Below are 13919 nucleotides of genomic sequence, written 5' to 3' on the forward strand. Positions count from 1 at the left end.
AAAAAAAAAATAAACACATGTAAATAAAGCAGAGCAGAAACACGCCCCTTAAAAGCATTTTGTTACAATGTTGGAAGGAGCAGTACACCCACATCTTCCTACATAGTCATCAAAATATTCCATCTCTCTTTCAGTGAAAGTCATCTGACTGCCACAGAAAATTCACAGTGTAATAAAAGCTTTGGGAATGGAAGTATGTATCAATTTTCATTTTTGTCTTCCAGTCAAAACACTTTGTGTAGCTGCTATGCCACAGGCAAAAAGTGGCATCCACATGTTCTTTGGTGAATGTTATAATTTTCTTTGACTAGTTTGGGCCAGAAGTATAAAAGACTTTCCAGCAGCTGTGCATAACATGCTGCACCTCAATATAAATCCACTAGAGACCAATATCTCTGAAATGCGACACCTTGTGGTTTGGAAGATTTTTATCAACATTCCTCTGTAACAGTGGTATGCTCATTCTACAACAGGGAAGCTAAAAGCGTAATGAGGTGCAGCAGTGTTAGAAATCGGTGCTGGAAACAGCAAACATAAATAACATGTAATCAGTTCACCTTGGTGTCATCTGGTAGACTCCCTGAGCTGACAAGCCTCTCCAAGCGATGTCTCTCTCCTCGTTCACAATTCACCTGTCGATCTAACTCAGAAGCACGATATTCAAGTTCTGAAACACGCTGTTTGGTCTCTAGATGTGCCGCTGTCTCCTTCTCCAATCGTTCTTTCACGCGTGTCAAATTTGTCTCCATATCTTCCTAAACAATAACACAACCAAAAATACACTTAATACTAAAATCAGTGTTGAGGTACAGGAGCTTCATTAACACCATGCTATTAAGATGTGTGGGTAGCAGAGGTGTAGATCCATGCACTGCTCTCCTCACCATCAGAGAGAGGTAAGTGGTCAGGTTTACATAATTATCATTTAACCCCAAGAAAAGGGCTCCCAATACCCATCAGAGTTGAGGCTTGGTAAGCTCTAGAGCCAGTCCAGACACTCTGAAGAGGGGAATGGTATCTCTCTTCCTTTCCATCTAGCCCAAAGCCTAGTCATTAAACCAATTGAGCCATTCTAGCTTTTACAAGGTTTTGAGTCTACTTTTCATGACATGTGATCATTCAGACATACAGATGACTGCATGTATTGGCTACTTCTGGGTGTAAAGTGTACATCAATGGAAAACACACACTTTCAAATTCTGTTTTATATATCTGTGTATTTCTCTGTTATAGTGTTCACTTACTGCAGATATAAAACTCTTTATTACAGCTATAATCTCCTGCTCCTAAAATAGTGGCAGCAGATTCTTCCAAAACATTGGTACCTACCTAAAAGAAATACACAGTGTCACATCCCAGAAGACTGTAAACCTAGATTCTTGCAGATCTTTTGAGTGACATGAATACTTACAGGAAACTGTCATCTAAAAGGACACTTTTTAAAATTTGGATTCACCAAACAATCCCATTTATGAAAAGTGCCTAGAAAAATACGAAGCAGGCGCATATGTCCTATGTGACTGTGAGGCTGTAGCTTGCTTACGATTTTGTCACCTGGGACATTACTTCATGGAACCAAACACCAAGTTAACATACTACATTGAAATGTAGGGGTTCGGGGATATAGATCACTGTTGGTTGTTGTGCACTGAGCAATTAAGGCCCTCTCCTTATTCTTTCAGTTATTCTTCAGTTTGTATATCTAACTCATCTAGTGATGCAGTGTGTGGCAGAGTAACATACCAGCCTACCATTAGCAGCAAAACATTAACAGAGGAAAGTCATTCTCCACGTGGTTTGTCATGTATACATCACAAGAAAAAATGTTTCAGATAAAAACTGTAGATCTTACTGACATTTTCCAAATTTCTGTATAGTCAGCTACTTAAAATAAAAATGATATAACTAAGATTTAAGGTTCATGTTGAAAAAAAAACGTGGTGTTGTTGCATTTCCTGTGTGAACTTTCTGTACTACACCACAGAAACAAGTCTGTTCACAGGTGGCAACAGTTCAAGCGAAAAAAGATTACATTTTTTTTTTCTTCAGAAAAGTTGAGTAAGAACACAAAACATATTGCTGAATATTTACATATTTAGGTAAGCTTTATGTCTTATTACCCCAGCCTCAGCACTTTCCTATGAGGATGAAAGCTAGGAAATGAAGAAAAAAAAAAAAAGAAAAGAAAGAAAGAATAAAAGCCAATTTATAGCAATCAAAAGGAAATTTATGAGACAAACTGCGAAACACATGCATCAATGAAAAAATAAACATACATTAAAAGAATAAAAAACTCACAGTAGACAAAATTTTGAAATACAAAGCAACTGGTTTCAAAACATTGAGCAAAAGCAAGAGACTACTCCAGCAACGAGGCTGGAAACAACTTGCTGACCACCACATGATGACTGATGAGTCATGATTAATGATTGATGATAATGAAATGTTAACAAGAAGCAAAGCAAGGAATAACAAGAGAAGTTTTTCATGAAAGTCCTTCTTCTAATTAATAACTTCAACAGCAAAATTCAACCTGAAAAGCTAATAACAGCTACTTAGGTAGTGATAGAACTCCCAGCAATCCCAGGAACCCCAGGCTTTATCACCGCCTTCACAACAGGTCGCCACTGGTCCCTGTCATGACCCAGATGTATCCAGTTCACCCCATCCAGGATACTTTTATCTCACTATTACACAGTTGTCATACCTTCTCCTGCGTCCTGAGGTCCAGTTCCTGCTCCTTTTTTGCAAGTTTTGTAGCAATCTCCACATTTTCCCTGTCAAGTTCTTCAGCCTTGTTCCTTGCTGCAATCAGCTCTTCCTCCCTTGCCAGTCTGAGATAATAAAGAGCAGATAGCAAACAACATGCCCAAATAAAGACTGCCGAAGTCACACATTAACGCATAATTCCAGGTTCATAACATTTAATGACCTTTAAAAGAATTTTGTGGCAAACAGCTGTCAACATAACCATCGAATTCACTTAAGGAAAATATGAAGTTCTTAATCATTTCAATACATGTATTACTAAAGTAGTGTTGATGCATGTGCTTTCATATTGACTGATTTTAGAGTTGGCTGGATGCTAGTTGACTCAGTACCACATGATGCCACCAATGCAAGAATTGAGGGCACTTCTGGAATCACAGATGGGCCATAAAACTTCAGTCCAAAATTTTTTTAGGACTGAAGTTTTATGGTCCAAGAGTAGAAAATTCCACAGTGGAGGCTGTAACTAGCAGTTAATTACCCACAACACATGCAAAGTATCGAACTTTAGTTACATATTGCTGTGTGTCTATTAGTTTAGTTTAAGGTCAATTTTGGATAGACTTTTACATTTTGAGAATCCTTCCAGTTGACAGAGAACAACTTTAGCTGGTCCTAACCTAACAGTATCAGGATAGAAACTTGACAAAGGGGACAGCCTGGTTGCCTTGACATAATTTTCCAATGCATATGTGTAGCAGTTTGCTTCAATAGACTCAGAACTCAGTGTATTATATTGAAACTATCAATGTCAAAGTTGTTATGTGTTGTAAGTTTTGAGGTTTTCACGGTGATGACAATGAAGAAAGTCGTCTTCTGGGTTTAGGCACCGTGTATTCTTCGTTTTGGCCGACGTTTCGGAGGAACGTAGCGCCTCCATCTTCAGAGCAGTTGAATGGCTTTGAATGCGGAGAGCAGTAGCCATTCAACTGCTCTGAAGATGGAGGCGCTACGTTCCTCCGAAACGTCGGCCAGAACGAAGAATACACGGTGCCTAAACCCAGAAGACGACTTTCTTCATTGTTATGTGTTATTTGTTAAATAGAAAATTCAACAGAAAGTCTCTTCTCCTGTCACAGTCAAAAGACTAAAGGTACAGTGTAACTGAAACATTACGTTTTCAGCTCCAACACAAAGGTGAGACCATACAAACATGATCGTTTCTTTTCTTAAGTCTCTCAGGATATGTCATTTCCGCTTCCACCCCTTTCTCCTCATTATCCCCTTCATAGTTTTATCTCCCCTCCTTTCCATGCAGTCCCTTCCCATTTCTAGCATTTGTCTGCCCTATCTTCAGCCTTATTCTCTTCCTTGCTCCCTCACCTTCTAGTCATCTTTATCCCTCTCTCTCTGTTCTCCCATACTACTGTCCCCTTCTTATTTGTGCACACTATCATCACTCCTCTTCCCCTTCATTTGTCTCTCTCTCTCCTTTTGTTTAAAACAACACAATCTGTGACTACTTCCTCTGTGAAGGCACTATATAAGAACACAATACTTCTCCCACTTCCAAGCCCTCTGCAAACATAAACATGCATCAAACTGCCTTTTTTTTTTTACAAGACTGTAATTTATATTTACAGGCAAAGGAACACAGTAGAGGAGGAAGTGCAAAAATTTTGTGTTCCACATATAAAGTACAATATTATGCAAACAAAGTTGGGGAAGATTATGTCTACCCAGCTATTTACAGACATCCATATGAAATATTCCAGAGCGGGATTTTGATTAACATTTTGAACTCAGGAAAACTGCACATCAAATTTAATCTTGGTCCAACATACCAGCAAGTGTGGCACCCACACTCTCTTTACTAGCAACATAACCTCAACAGGTTCAGTCATTTGAAACATACTCACAGGCGAACCAGTTCCTTCACATTGATGTTGAGAGGTGAGAGGTCGGGGTTATCACCATTCTCACTTTGTAAGATGATCTGCTGGACAATGCGATCAAAGAGCATCCAATGCTGAGGGTGGGACCCATAGTCCACTGTCAACATGTCAATATCCAATCAGCAATAATATACTATGAGGTGCTTAATTTTGTCAGAGCATTTTGTTTGCTCTATATTACCATACACAAACCACTAATTTATGTGTAATTTTACAGGGTTGTGAAGCTTGGGAATAAGATATTCTTGTACTGAGGTCTCCCATGGTCTGTGTCTAAGTGCGTCTTGGATCTTGAGGTTCAGGCATGTTATGCTGAAATTGTTTCAGCATAGACTGCAGCCACCATGAGGATGAATGGGGGGGGGGGGGAGGATGTGGTAAAATATATAGGTCCTGAAGCCACCCCCAACCTTATTCCCACTTCACCATATAGTGCACTGTGCCACACCCCACAGTCTTAATATTTACCATACTGTTTACCATTCAAGAGCTCCCATAGAAACTTCAATTGTCATCACAATAGTGACATTTACAATTACCAGATGCTTCATCAGAGTTAAGTCATTTAAGCAACTAATCATATTTGTTCAATGTTATTAAGAAATGCAGAGGTTAATCACCATCAATCAATCAATCAATCAATCAATCAGTTTATTTATTCGATCAATCCATATTTGGCGATAGGAACTCGGGATACAGAACAAGTCATTTACTACTTCTTAAAATAACATACATATCGTACACAAGTCAACAATACTATGAAACTTAATTACCTACAGATTTCATACACATCAATCATACAACACACCGTCCCATTTTCAACAATTCAATACCAAAAGAAACCCTGCACCCAAAATTCTTTTATAGATTAAGTGAGGACAAGATATCTGTCATAACATAAAACCAAAACACACGCACTTCAGAATTTTAGGGACATAAATTCATCAATGGAATAAATGGAATGTTTCAAAAGCAAGGATTTTAAGACCCTCTTAAAAAGTTAAATTCTTTTTTAATTTTATCTGCTCAGGGACCTTATTATACAAGGTGATACCAATATTTATCACGTTTTTTTTAAAGAACTGTATTGCAATGATTTACATGTAAACTTAGTTTTCGTCGCGTGTTATAATTATGAATGTCCACATATTTTGCCATAGTCTCTTTATATTTTGTAATAAAACATATCACTTCAAAGATGTATAGCGCTGCCAGTGTTAAAATATTATAACCTTTAAAAATTTGTGGGCATAACGTTCGATTATTAACTTCACTGATAATTCGAAGGACAGTTTTTGCAGTTTAAAGAGTGTGTCACATTCGTTATCACTTCCCCATAATATAATACCGTACCGCAGACAAGACTCAAAATTTGAAAAATTAGATATTTCTTATCATATATGGGCTCATCCTTTCTTTTAATGTTTTTATCATATGATAATAATGAAATTTTGTTCATTACCTGATGCCCACACTACTACATTTACAGATGTTTTGGTTTCACATTGCATTGGATCACCTTATTTCAGTCAGTTTATGTCCAATTTACATTAACCATTCTGTTTCAGTTGAGATGAATAAATCTTTCTCCGCCACCCCCCAACAGCTGAAAATATTCTTCCAATAGCCATTCTACTCTTAACTCGTATATCTGCATTTCTTGTATGAGCAGTTGTTCCCTGTAAGAACATTACATGCAGATACACAAACATCTGCTTACATGGCAACAATATGCAGTGCTGGAGCAGGGACAGAAGGTGTGGATAAGCAGCTGTGTGGCTCAGCTTCCGTCTCAGCAGCTCAAACATTGATGATGCACTTTTTGTATCCACATGTTCCTGTAAAATTGTACAACCATTAGCTTTCTTATTTTCAGAAGTAAGAGCATCAAAAGTGATATAAATGCCGATGTTTGATGTCAATCAAGTTTACTCTGTTCAGCTTGTTCATATCTGTAGACAGCTACAAATGACCCAGGCAAGCAAACAGCTATACAGTTATTAAGAAGTGATGCAGTGTATCTAATGTTAGATGTTACACCCATTCACTTACAGTAACCACTTCTTACTTATTGTAATCAGCTGGGAGCACCCAGTATGTGGTTGAATGGATGGACAAACAGAAAGACACTTCCTGTCAGCTCAGTGGTCACTGACATGAGTAACCTGTCCTTTCAATCAGCATATTATGGCAGTAACATGCATAATGAAAGGAGTTGGGTTAAAATGACATCATGCAATGAATAGTCCTGATTAGTCAACATTTGGCCATATTGAGGGAAAATATGAAAGAGGTACAAAAGATCTTCCCTGATCTGCACTTTATTGTGCAGTATACACAACTAAAATACAATATATTGTGACATAATGGCTTGAAAGCCAGATTACGAGAGCCAGGAAAGATATCCGTTAGTAGCCAGCAGCTCAATGAATCTGTTTCTGTGGCAACAAATATGAAAGCAACAGTAGGGCAAATGCTGGCAGCGATGTTTTCTATGTGGTCCATGCAAAGGCTACATAAGGCACATGAGGCTGACAACCTTTTTTTTTTATTGCTAGTGGGGTGGGACTAAGTCCCTTGTACTGTGGCCACTTCTGGCCTATTGTACCAGCCCCAGATGATAGGTGAGGGTGATTGTGGAGCAATTGGTGGAATAAAGACTGGCAGGGGAAACCGAAGTATTCAGAGAAAACCTGCCCCAGCGCCACTTTGTCCACCACAAATCCCACATGACCAGACCCAGGATCAAACCCGGGCTGCCGCGGTGGGAAGCCAGTGACTAACCGCTTGAGCTATGGCGTGGCCCAATGGGGCCAGTCAGTTACAGCTGTGACAATGAGGAATTGTGAGACAGTCACCAGCTGGTAAGGACACAAGTATGGGAGCTGAGGAATTGACACTGCTGGAAGCCGTTACCAGTCAACAACAGCCAGACACAGAAGACTATGTGTGATGCAGTAGTGTGTTTAGATCAGTGAAACTGCTATAATTACTGGTAGTTACAAGTTATAAGTCTTCAACAAATCCAATTATCATTACAAAACCCACAACTAGACACTAACATGTAACAATAAGAACTCTTTTCACTGCACATGTAATCACAGTGCTCACTAGGTGAAAGATCACACCTAGACTGTCCATCTTAAAACACCTTTACCTGTTCCTTGATGTGGGTCTGGTGTTTCCCATCCACAATTTAAAATCATACATTTGTAATTTCATACATATAACTAGGATGTCGTGAAGATTCAGTAGTGAAACTCCACTTCTAATCTTGATATCTTTAATAGCCAATCAGAACTAAGATAAAAGAATCTGTGTACCAACATGGAGAATGTGTGAAATTAGTCAACTGCATATAGTGTAGTTAAAATACAACTCACTCAGAGACTGTTGCAACACTGACAACAATCAACAAATATAAATATATGATGAAAGTTACTGTGAAACATTCTAAAATTGTAGTGCATTCCCTTCACTTTCATGTTCATCTGTCTGTTACAGACATCTTCCAGTTTTCATGCAATTATTTTTCCAATCTTGTATCCCTGTTCTTCTAGAAATTCAACTGTGGTCTGTAATAACAACTGTAAAACACCAGAAATTCATTTTGAAAAGAAACATTTTTAATCACTGATTCTTACATGAAAATGTTGTTAGACAGCAGCATGTCAAATTTGCCCCAAATTACTTCTACACACTAATCTGAAAATAAACTGAGAAGAACCTTTCCTCTTCCCTACTCCAACCACCCTGGATAGAGCTCCTGTCCCCCCCCCTCTCTCCAGTGACCCTGACTGCTCATCTATCACCACTCCAAATTGCAGCACCTTTCATTTTTACGCTCAAGATATGACAAACATCATCCAGAACATGCATAACACCCAACAAGTCCACATGGTGTCACAACATAATGGCTTACTCACAAAAACTAACCTTTTCAAACTTCCTTGCTAATTCCTTTTCATCTTCATTCCTCACCATTTCAAAGAAATCTAGATGCCTGAAAAAAGGAGGAAGATTAAGAAATTAAATTCAGCAGTACAGGAAGATGTGAGGTCCAGATGAGGATTCCCTTAGATTCATTCGTTGCAGAGTGAAATGAGCCAGCTGCAGATGGCACACAACACACTGCCCTACACTACCTACATCCACATCCTGTAGAACAACCAAAAAATATCCCATGCCCATTCAGTCATTCATTCATTCATTCATTCATTATTAGAGGGGGTGGGTTTCCCCATGCACTTAGACCAGTTATTGGTCCATTGTGTGTCCCCCTTTAATTTCTACTGTCGCCATACCCTTCCAGTACTGGTGCTCGCTATCAGCCCCATTCTGCCAGCGAGGTCGGCCCTCTTCTGGCAGTGGTACCCGATACTTCTCCATCTACCGGAGGCACTGCAAACTACTTGGGCGGGAAACTTTGCCTAATTTTGCTCAGACGTCTCCTAGAGACATGAGGATCTCTTACGTGCCGTAAATCTATGACATGGGAACCACGGCTTGAAGTCCCTCCCGGAGGACTTGTTCCCTGAATTTTTCCGCCCTTAAAAATTCCATGACCTCCGCCGGGTTTGAACCCGCGTACCTTGAGTCATGAGGTGGGAACATTACCCCTAGACTATGGAGGCTGCATCCCATGCTCATAATTAAAGTTGTAAACATATTTTGTGACAATATAACTTAGAACATTAGCTTTTCTCACATAAAATAATGTTTTAAATAAGACTGTTATTAACTTATAAGTTAAAGCAAAGCTCTAGGAAACTGTGATTACCTCAATTCACTACAGCTCACTACATGAGATGGATAATTTAAGGGCATATGGGGTGCAGGTGGACCGCCTCTGTGGTCTACAGATCCAGAGGTACAGGTTCGATTCCCGGTGCTACCGGATTTTCTGAGAAGTAGTGGGTATGGAACAGGGTCCACTCAGCCTCGTGAGGATAACTGAGGAGCTACTTCAAGGAAATATCGGCTCTGGTCTAGAAAACCGAAATTAACGGCCGTGGGGATTCATTAAACTGACCATGCAACACCCTCTATCTGCTAACGTTGTCACTAACTTAGGTGACAAGCGGTGGTTGCTCGATCAGTATAGTTTGCTTGCAGGCTAAAACCACAGAGTCTTTTTTTTTTATGGGGTGGAGGTGGGTCACACAGACCAGCCAAATACTACCTTGCCCCTCCCCTTCCAGCAGTGGTTGGTATGGAATATGTAAGTCTGTACTTGCACTCATTATAACCTACTTATTATAAAAATTTTGAAGTGACACCACAGAAGAGAGTGTCAGTCGAAGTTTTTTACTTTCATGGCAAATGGGTCCCAAGTTATAGCTAACCAAACACCTGTTAACTCATAAATAAACAGAATCTTCCCATTACGAGCATATCATAAACCAACTCTCTGTTCTATAACTTACTACCAGCAGCACAGATGTATATCAGACACGTAAAAACAATCAGTGAATTTACATAACATCTGTCTCGAGACTGGGAAAGGTTTTCAACAACAAGCTCATCTTAATCATGAGAACAAGCTGAAGACCACAGTGAACAATCAATCCTCTAGCACATTTCTATCCCAATTAGTCATTTGAAGCAGGAACTTCATCCAAATAATATTAAAAAATTGAATTCCTTCCACGAAAACTCAAAATGCACCTCCATTACAAAAAACTAATCACTTAATACTGTTCAGGTAAATAATCATTGCTTATCGCAAGAATCACACAAAACAAATACACACTGTGGGCAAAATTCAGAGTTCTACAAAGTTAAAACAGGTGGTACATATAATTACGACTGTAGTTTGCAGAGTTAACTATTTTAAATAGAAATATGTTTTTCTTCAACCTAAGGCACAGCAGTACTGAAACACTGACCTGTTAAGAGTCTCATTCTCATGGCCACGAAGCTTGTCAATAATTGGCTGGATACCAAGCATCAGGAATTCATATCGAAGATGAAGGCGGAAATCAAGATTCTCTTGACCCGGGCCATAGTTAAGGATGGCATTCACAAAGGACATGATGGCTGTCTTCAGATTCACCTCATCTCGGTAGATCCCCGTACTGCGATCCAGATCATTCACAATGCCCTGCAAAAATTCAAAGTGCAGCTGTATAAGCATGGTCTTTATGTCAATTGGTGCAGAACACATTCACCTAAAAGTTACCAGTCTGACTCCATACTAACCCTCAATGGAGCTTATAATACTGCAATGAAACATTCTGTGCTGCATGTAAAATCACAAACACAATGCATACAGAGCATCCAAATAAATTGGTACATTATCAAAAGGGGACACTGAATTAAACAGTGTAGCAACAAGCTAACCAGTTAGGAAATGTACACACAGAATAGCACTTCTGGCAAATTCCTTCAGTATAATTCAATTCTGTTTAAAACACAGAGACTTAGGAAAAAGTGTATTGGGAACAAAATGATTTCTACTGCTCTGTATCTTTTGTTCAAAACACTGTTTGCTCCAACAAATACTCTTGCATTCTAGATGTAAGAAGAAACATGTGTAGGTCCATCACTGCTGATTGATAAAAAAAAAAACACCATGTCAAATTTCATGAAAATCCATTCAGCTGTATCTGAGTTGTTACATGCAGAGAGACAGAGGGACAGACATTGCAACTCCCCACTGTTAAGAAGCCAAAATTTACACATGTTTCTGAAGAGCAATCATACTTAAGCCAGCAACCTCAACTGTGTTTAAATTTACTTCTCCTCACTGGAAAGGTACTTCCTAATACTGAGCCAATATAACATGCTATAACGAGATGAGGGACTGAGGAAGCAGCAGTTGTGGCCCATATCAATGTACTATCCCAGTCTGTGCCAGATGTACAAAAGACCTCAGTGAGGACAACAGGGCCCTTGCTGGCATGCAAATGTAGTTCAGACATGTTACTGCTTAACCATACTGTGTTGCAAGATGCACGTACTGCCAGTATCAGATTTGCAAGCAGATCAAAACAATGTCATATTGTAGGATTTGACGTTCTCACACCAGTGGTTAGGAAGAGTTTTATAAGTTGGAATATAACACCGTGCAATCCATTGAAAGTCAACTGATATTTCGGAGGAACATGTCGCCTCCATCTTCATGGTCAAAGAGTAAGCCAAGCAAGAAACATGCATGAAGCAGGTACCAAGCAGAGCTGGTCTCTTGCTTGGCTTACATGAAGATGGAGAAGGTAAGTTCTTCCAAAATTTTGGTAAACTTCTACCACATTACATGGTCTTCAACACAGTAAAACTGGAAAGACCATGCTGACAGTATGAGTTCTGACAAGGCAGCAAACATCAATATAAACAGAAAATTATAAATAAAAAGAAATGGGAAGAGATGTGAATAAATATAAGATACTAGTTTGTACTATCTCTGACAGGTCTAAATAGACCTATGAAATTTCAATAACCTACCTATCTCTGTACTTCTCACAAAATATAATTGGTTCTGGTGGATGTATAACCCACAGAGAATATTCTACAAGAACCTATAAACTACCTTTCATTATACAAAGGCACTACAGCATCTCAGGCAGTCCCATCATGTAAACTTACTAGAAGTTGTCAGTTTGAACACCTCTTGACAGTACAGCCACCACAATTGCTGAGTGTTGACTTTCAGCCATTCTAATACAAAATACATATTTCTCAATGTCCATGAAAAAATAAAAATACTTAGCCCAGCCAGCCTTTATGGATGAACTGTCCTCCTGGACTCAGATACTGCACTGACCTCAAATTTCTCAACATCACGTATCCCTCCAGTTCCAGAGATCCAGTGCATTGGGTTGTCTAATGTATGCTAAATCTTCATAACACTGTGGGATGCCCACAAAATCAGCATCATAGACACAACACTGCCAAGCCACACAGATTATGCTATGGACTTATATTACCTGGAATCGTGTTCTCTCTGAAGCAAACTTCTGATACTGCAGCATGGCTTCCAGCACCTTCCTGTGACCTCCAGGCACCAAGCACACAGCTCCCAAGATTTCAAGTACAGCAATTTTGGTCTTGATGTTTTCTGTGCTGAGGCTCTGGGCGATGGTGTTGATGCCTGTTGGGTGTGCCAGTACATGGGCTCGTCCATTCTGCAAAACAGTTCCAGTTCAGTTCGGTCAGTTCTCCATTTGAAAATCACAAACGCCCGTACAGCACACTCACTCACTCTTTGCTTACACTACACTTGTGTTTAAGCAAGATCATTATTTTTGTCATTATCCATTCTCTTGGGTTCTTTCTCAAACAAAACATTTTGGAAACTGGGTCTCTCTCCCTCATCAGATGCAAAGAAGGTGAGAGTCCTGGACCTGTTAGAAAGAGCTATCCTTGCTCAGTAGATGCCACCAGCAGGAAACATGAAGAGAAAAACTAGGAACCTTTCCTTCCTTAAACCTGATGATGGAAATAGATTCCCTCCTGAAAAACTGTACATGAAAAAAAGAAATATGTCTACAATATCTGAAGTGACAGTCATATTTATGTAACACACCACTGTCAGAAATATTTACACAGCTCATACTTTTCCCAAAATAAAATGACTGGCTTATATAATTTCCTTCACAATCAAAGTATTTATTCTGTTATATGCTATATATTTAGTGCACTAAAACATTTAATTATGTAACATTTATTTCCCTTATGTACACATAAGGGACATGAATTCAACATTTACAATTACATGTTAAGAAAAATGTGTGACCCTCAAAGGAAGCTGATCAACCAAAACATCTGTGCACCCCTGCACAACAGACTTTCGAACTTTCACATCTGTCTCTTCTTCTGGACACTTCCAGCAGCAGCAATCTGAACACACATTCACTATGCTGTTGATGGACTACATACCGAATTGTTCATAAGAGCCTTGACACATCCAATGAGGGATGTGTGAATGGAACTCTGTGCAGTGGCATAGTCCATGGTAGACAGAAAACCCAGCAGGGCTGGCAATCCATCCAGCTCAATGAAGCGCAGCACAAAACTGTGAGGCTGGGTCCGCAGTGCAGTCTTCAGTCCGTCCAGCTGCCGCGTGCGTGACCTCACCTCTTCCTCTGAATCTACGGGGAACTGCAGCTACAGTGCATAACAAATCAGCGTTACTTTGCTTTGTAATATGTATTTATGAATTATTATTACTGAACACTATCTACACAGAACCAGTGCATGATGATTATGGATGATAACGTATCTGGAATAACCGAGGAACCCAATGAAACCTTCTCA

The 13919-nt window shown here is 39.4% G+C and overlaps 1 protein-coding gene across 1 annotated transcript in view; it reads right to left on the reverse strand.

Moving 5' to 3' along the window:
• The window catches only part of LOC111871209 (disheveled-associated activator of morphogenesis 1), a 47956-nt gene that overhangs the window by 13973 nt on the left and 20064 nt on the right, over positions 1–13919 (reverse strand). The window contains exons 6-13 of the mRNA XM_023864130.2: positions 13542–13769; positions 12590–12787; positions 10553–10767; positions 8601–8667; positions 6385–6502; positions 4629–4761; positions 2708–2834; positions 558–755 (exon numbers count right to left, since the gene is read on the reverse strand). Of these exons, the coding sequence (XP_023719898.1) occupies positions 558–755; positions 2708–2834; positions 4629–4761; positions 6385–6502; positions 8601–8667; positions 10553–10767; positions 12590–12787; positions 13542–13769 (1284 nt within the window). The remainder of the gene's footprint in view (positions 1–557; positions 756–2707; positions 2835–4628; positions 4762–6384; positions 6503–8600; positions 8668–10552; positions 10768–12589; positions 12788–13541; positions 13770–13919) is intronic.

Source organism: Cryptotermes secundus, unplaced genomic scaffold (assembly GCF_002891405.2).
Source record: "Cryptotermes secundus unplaced genomic scaffold, Csec_1.0 scaffold573, whole genome shotgun sequence".
NCBI lineage: Eukaryota > Metazoa > Arthropoda > Insecta > Blattodea > Kalotermitidae > Cryptotermes > Cryptotermes secundus.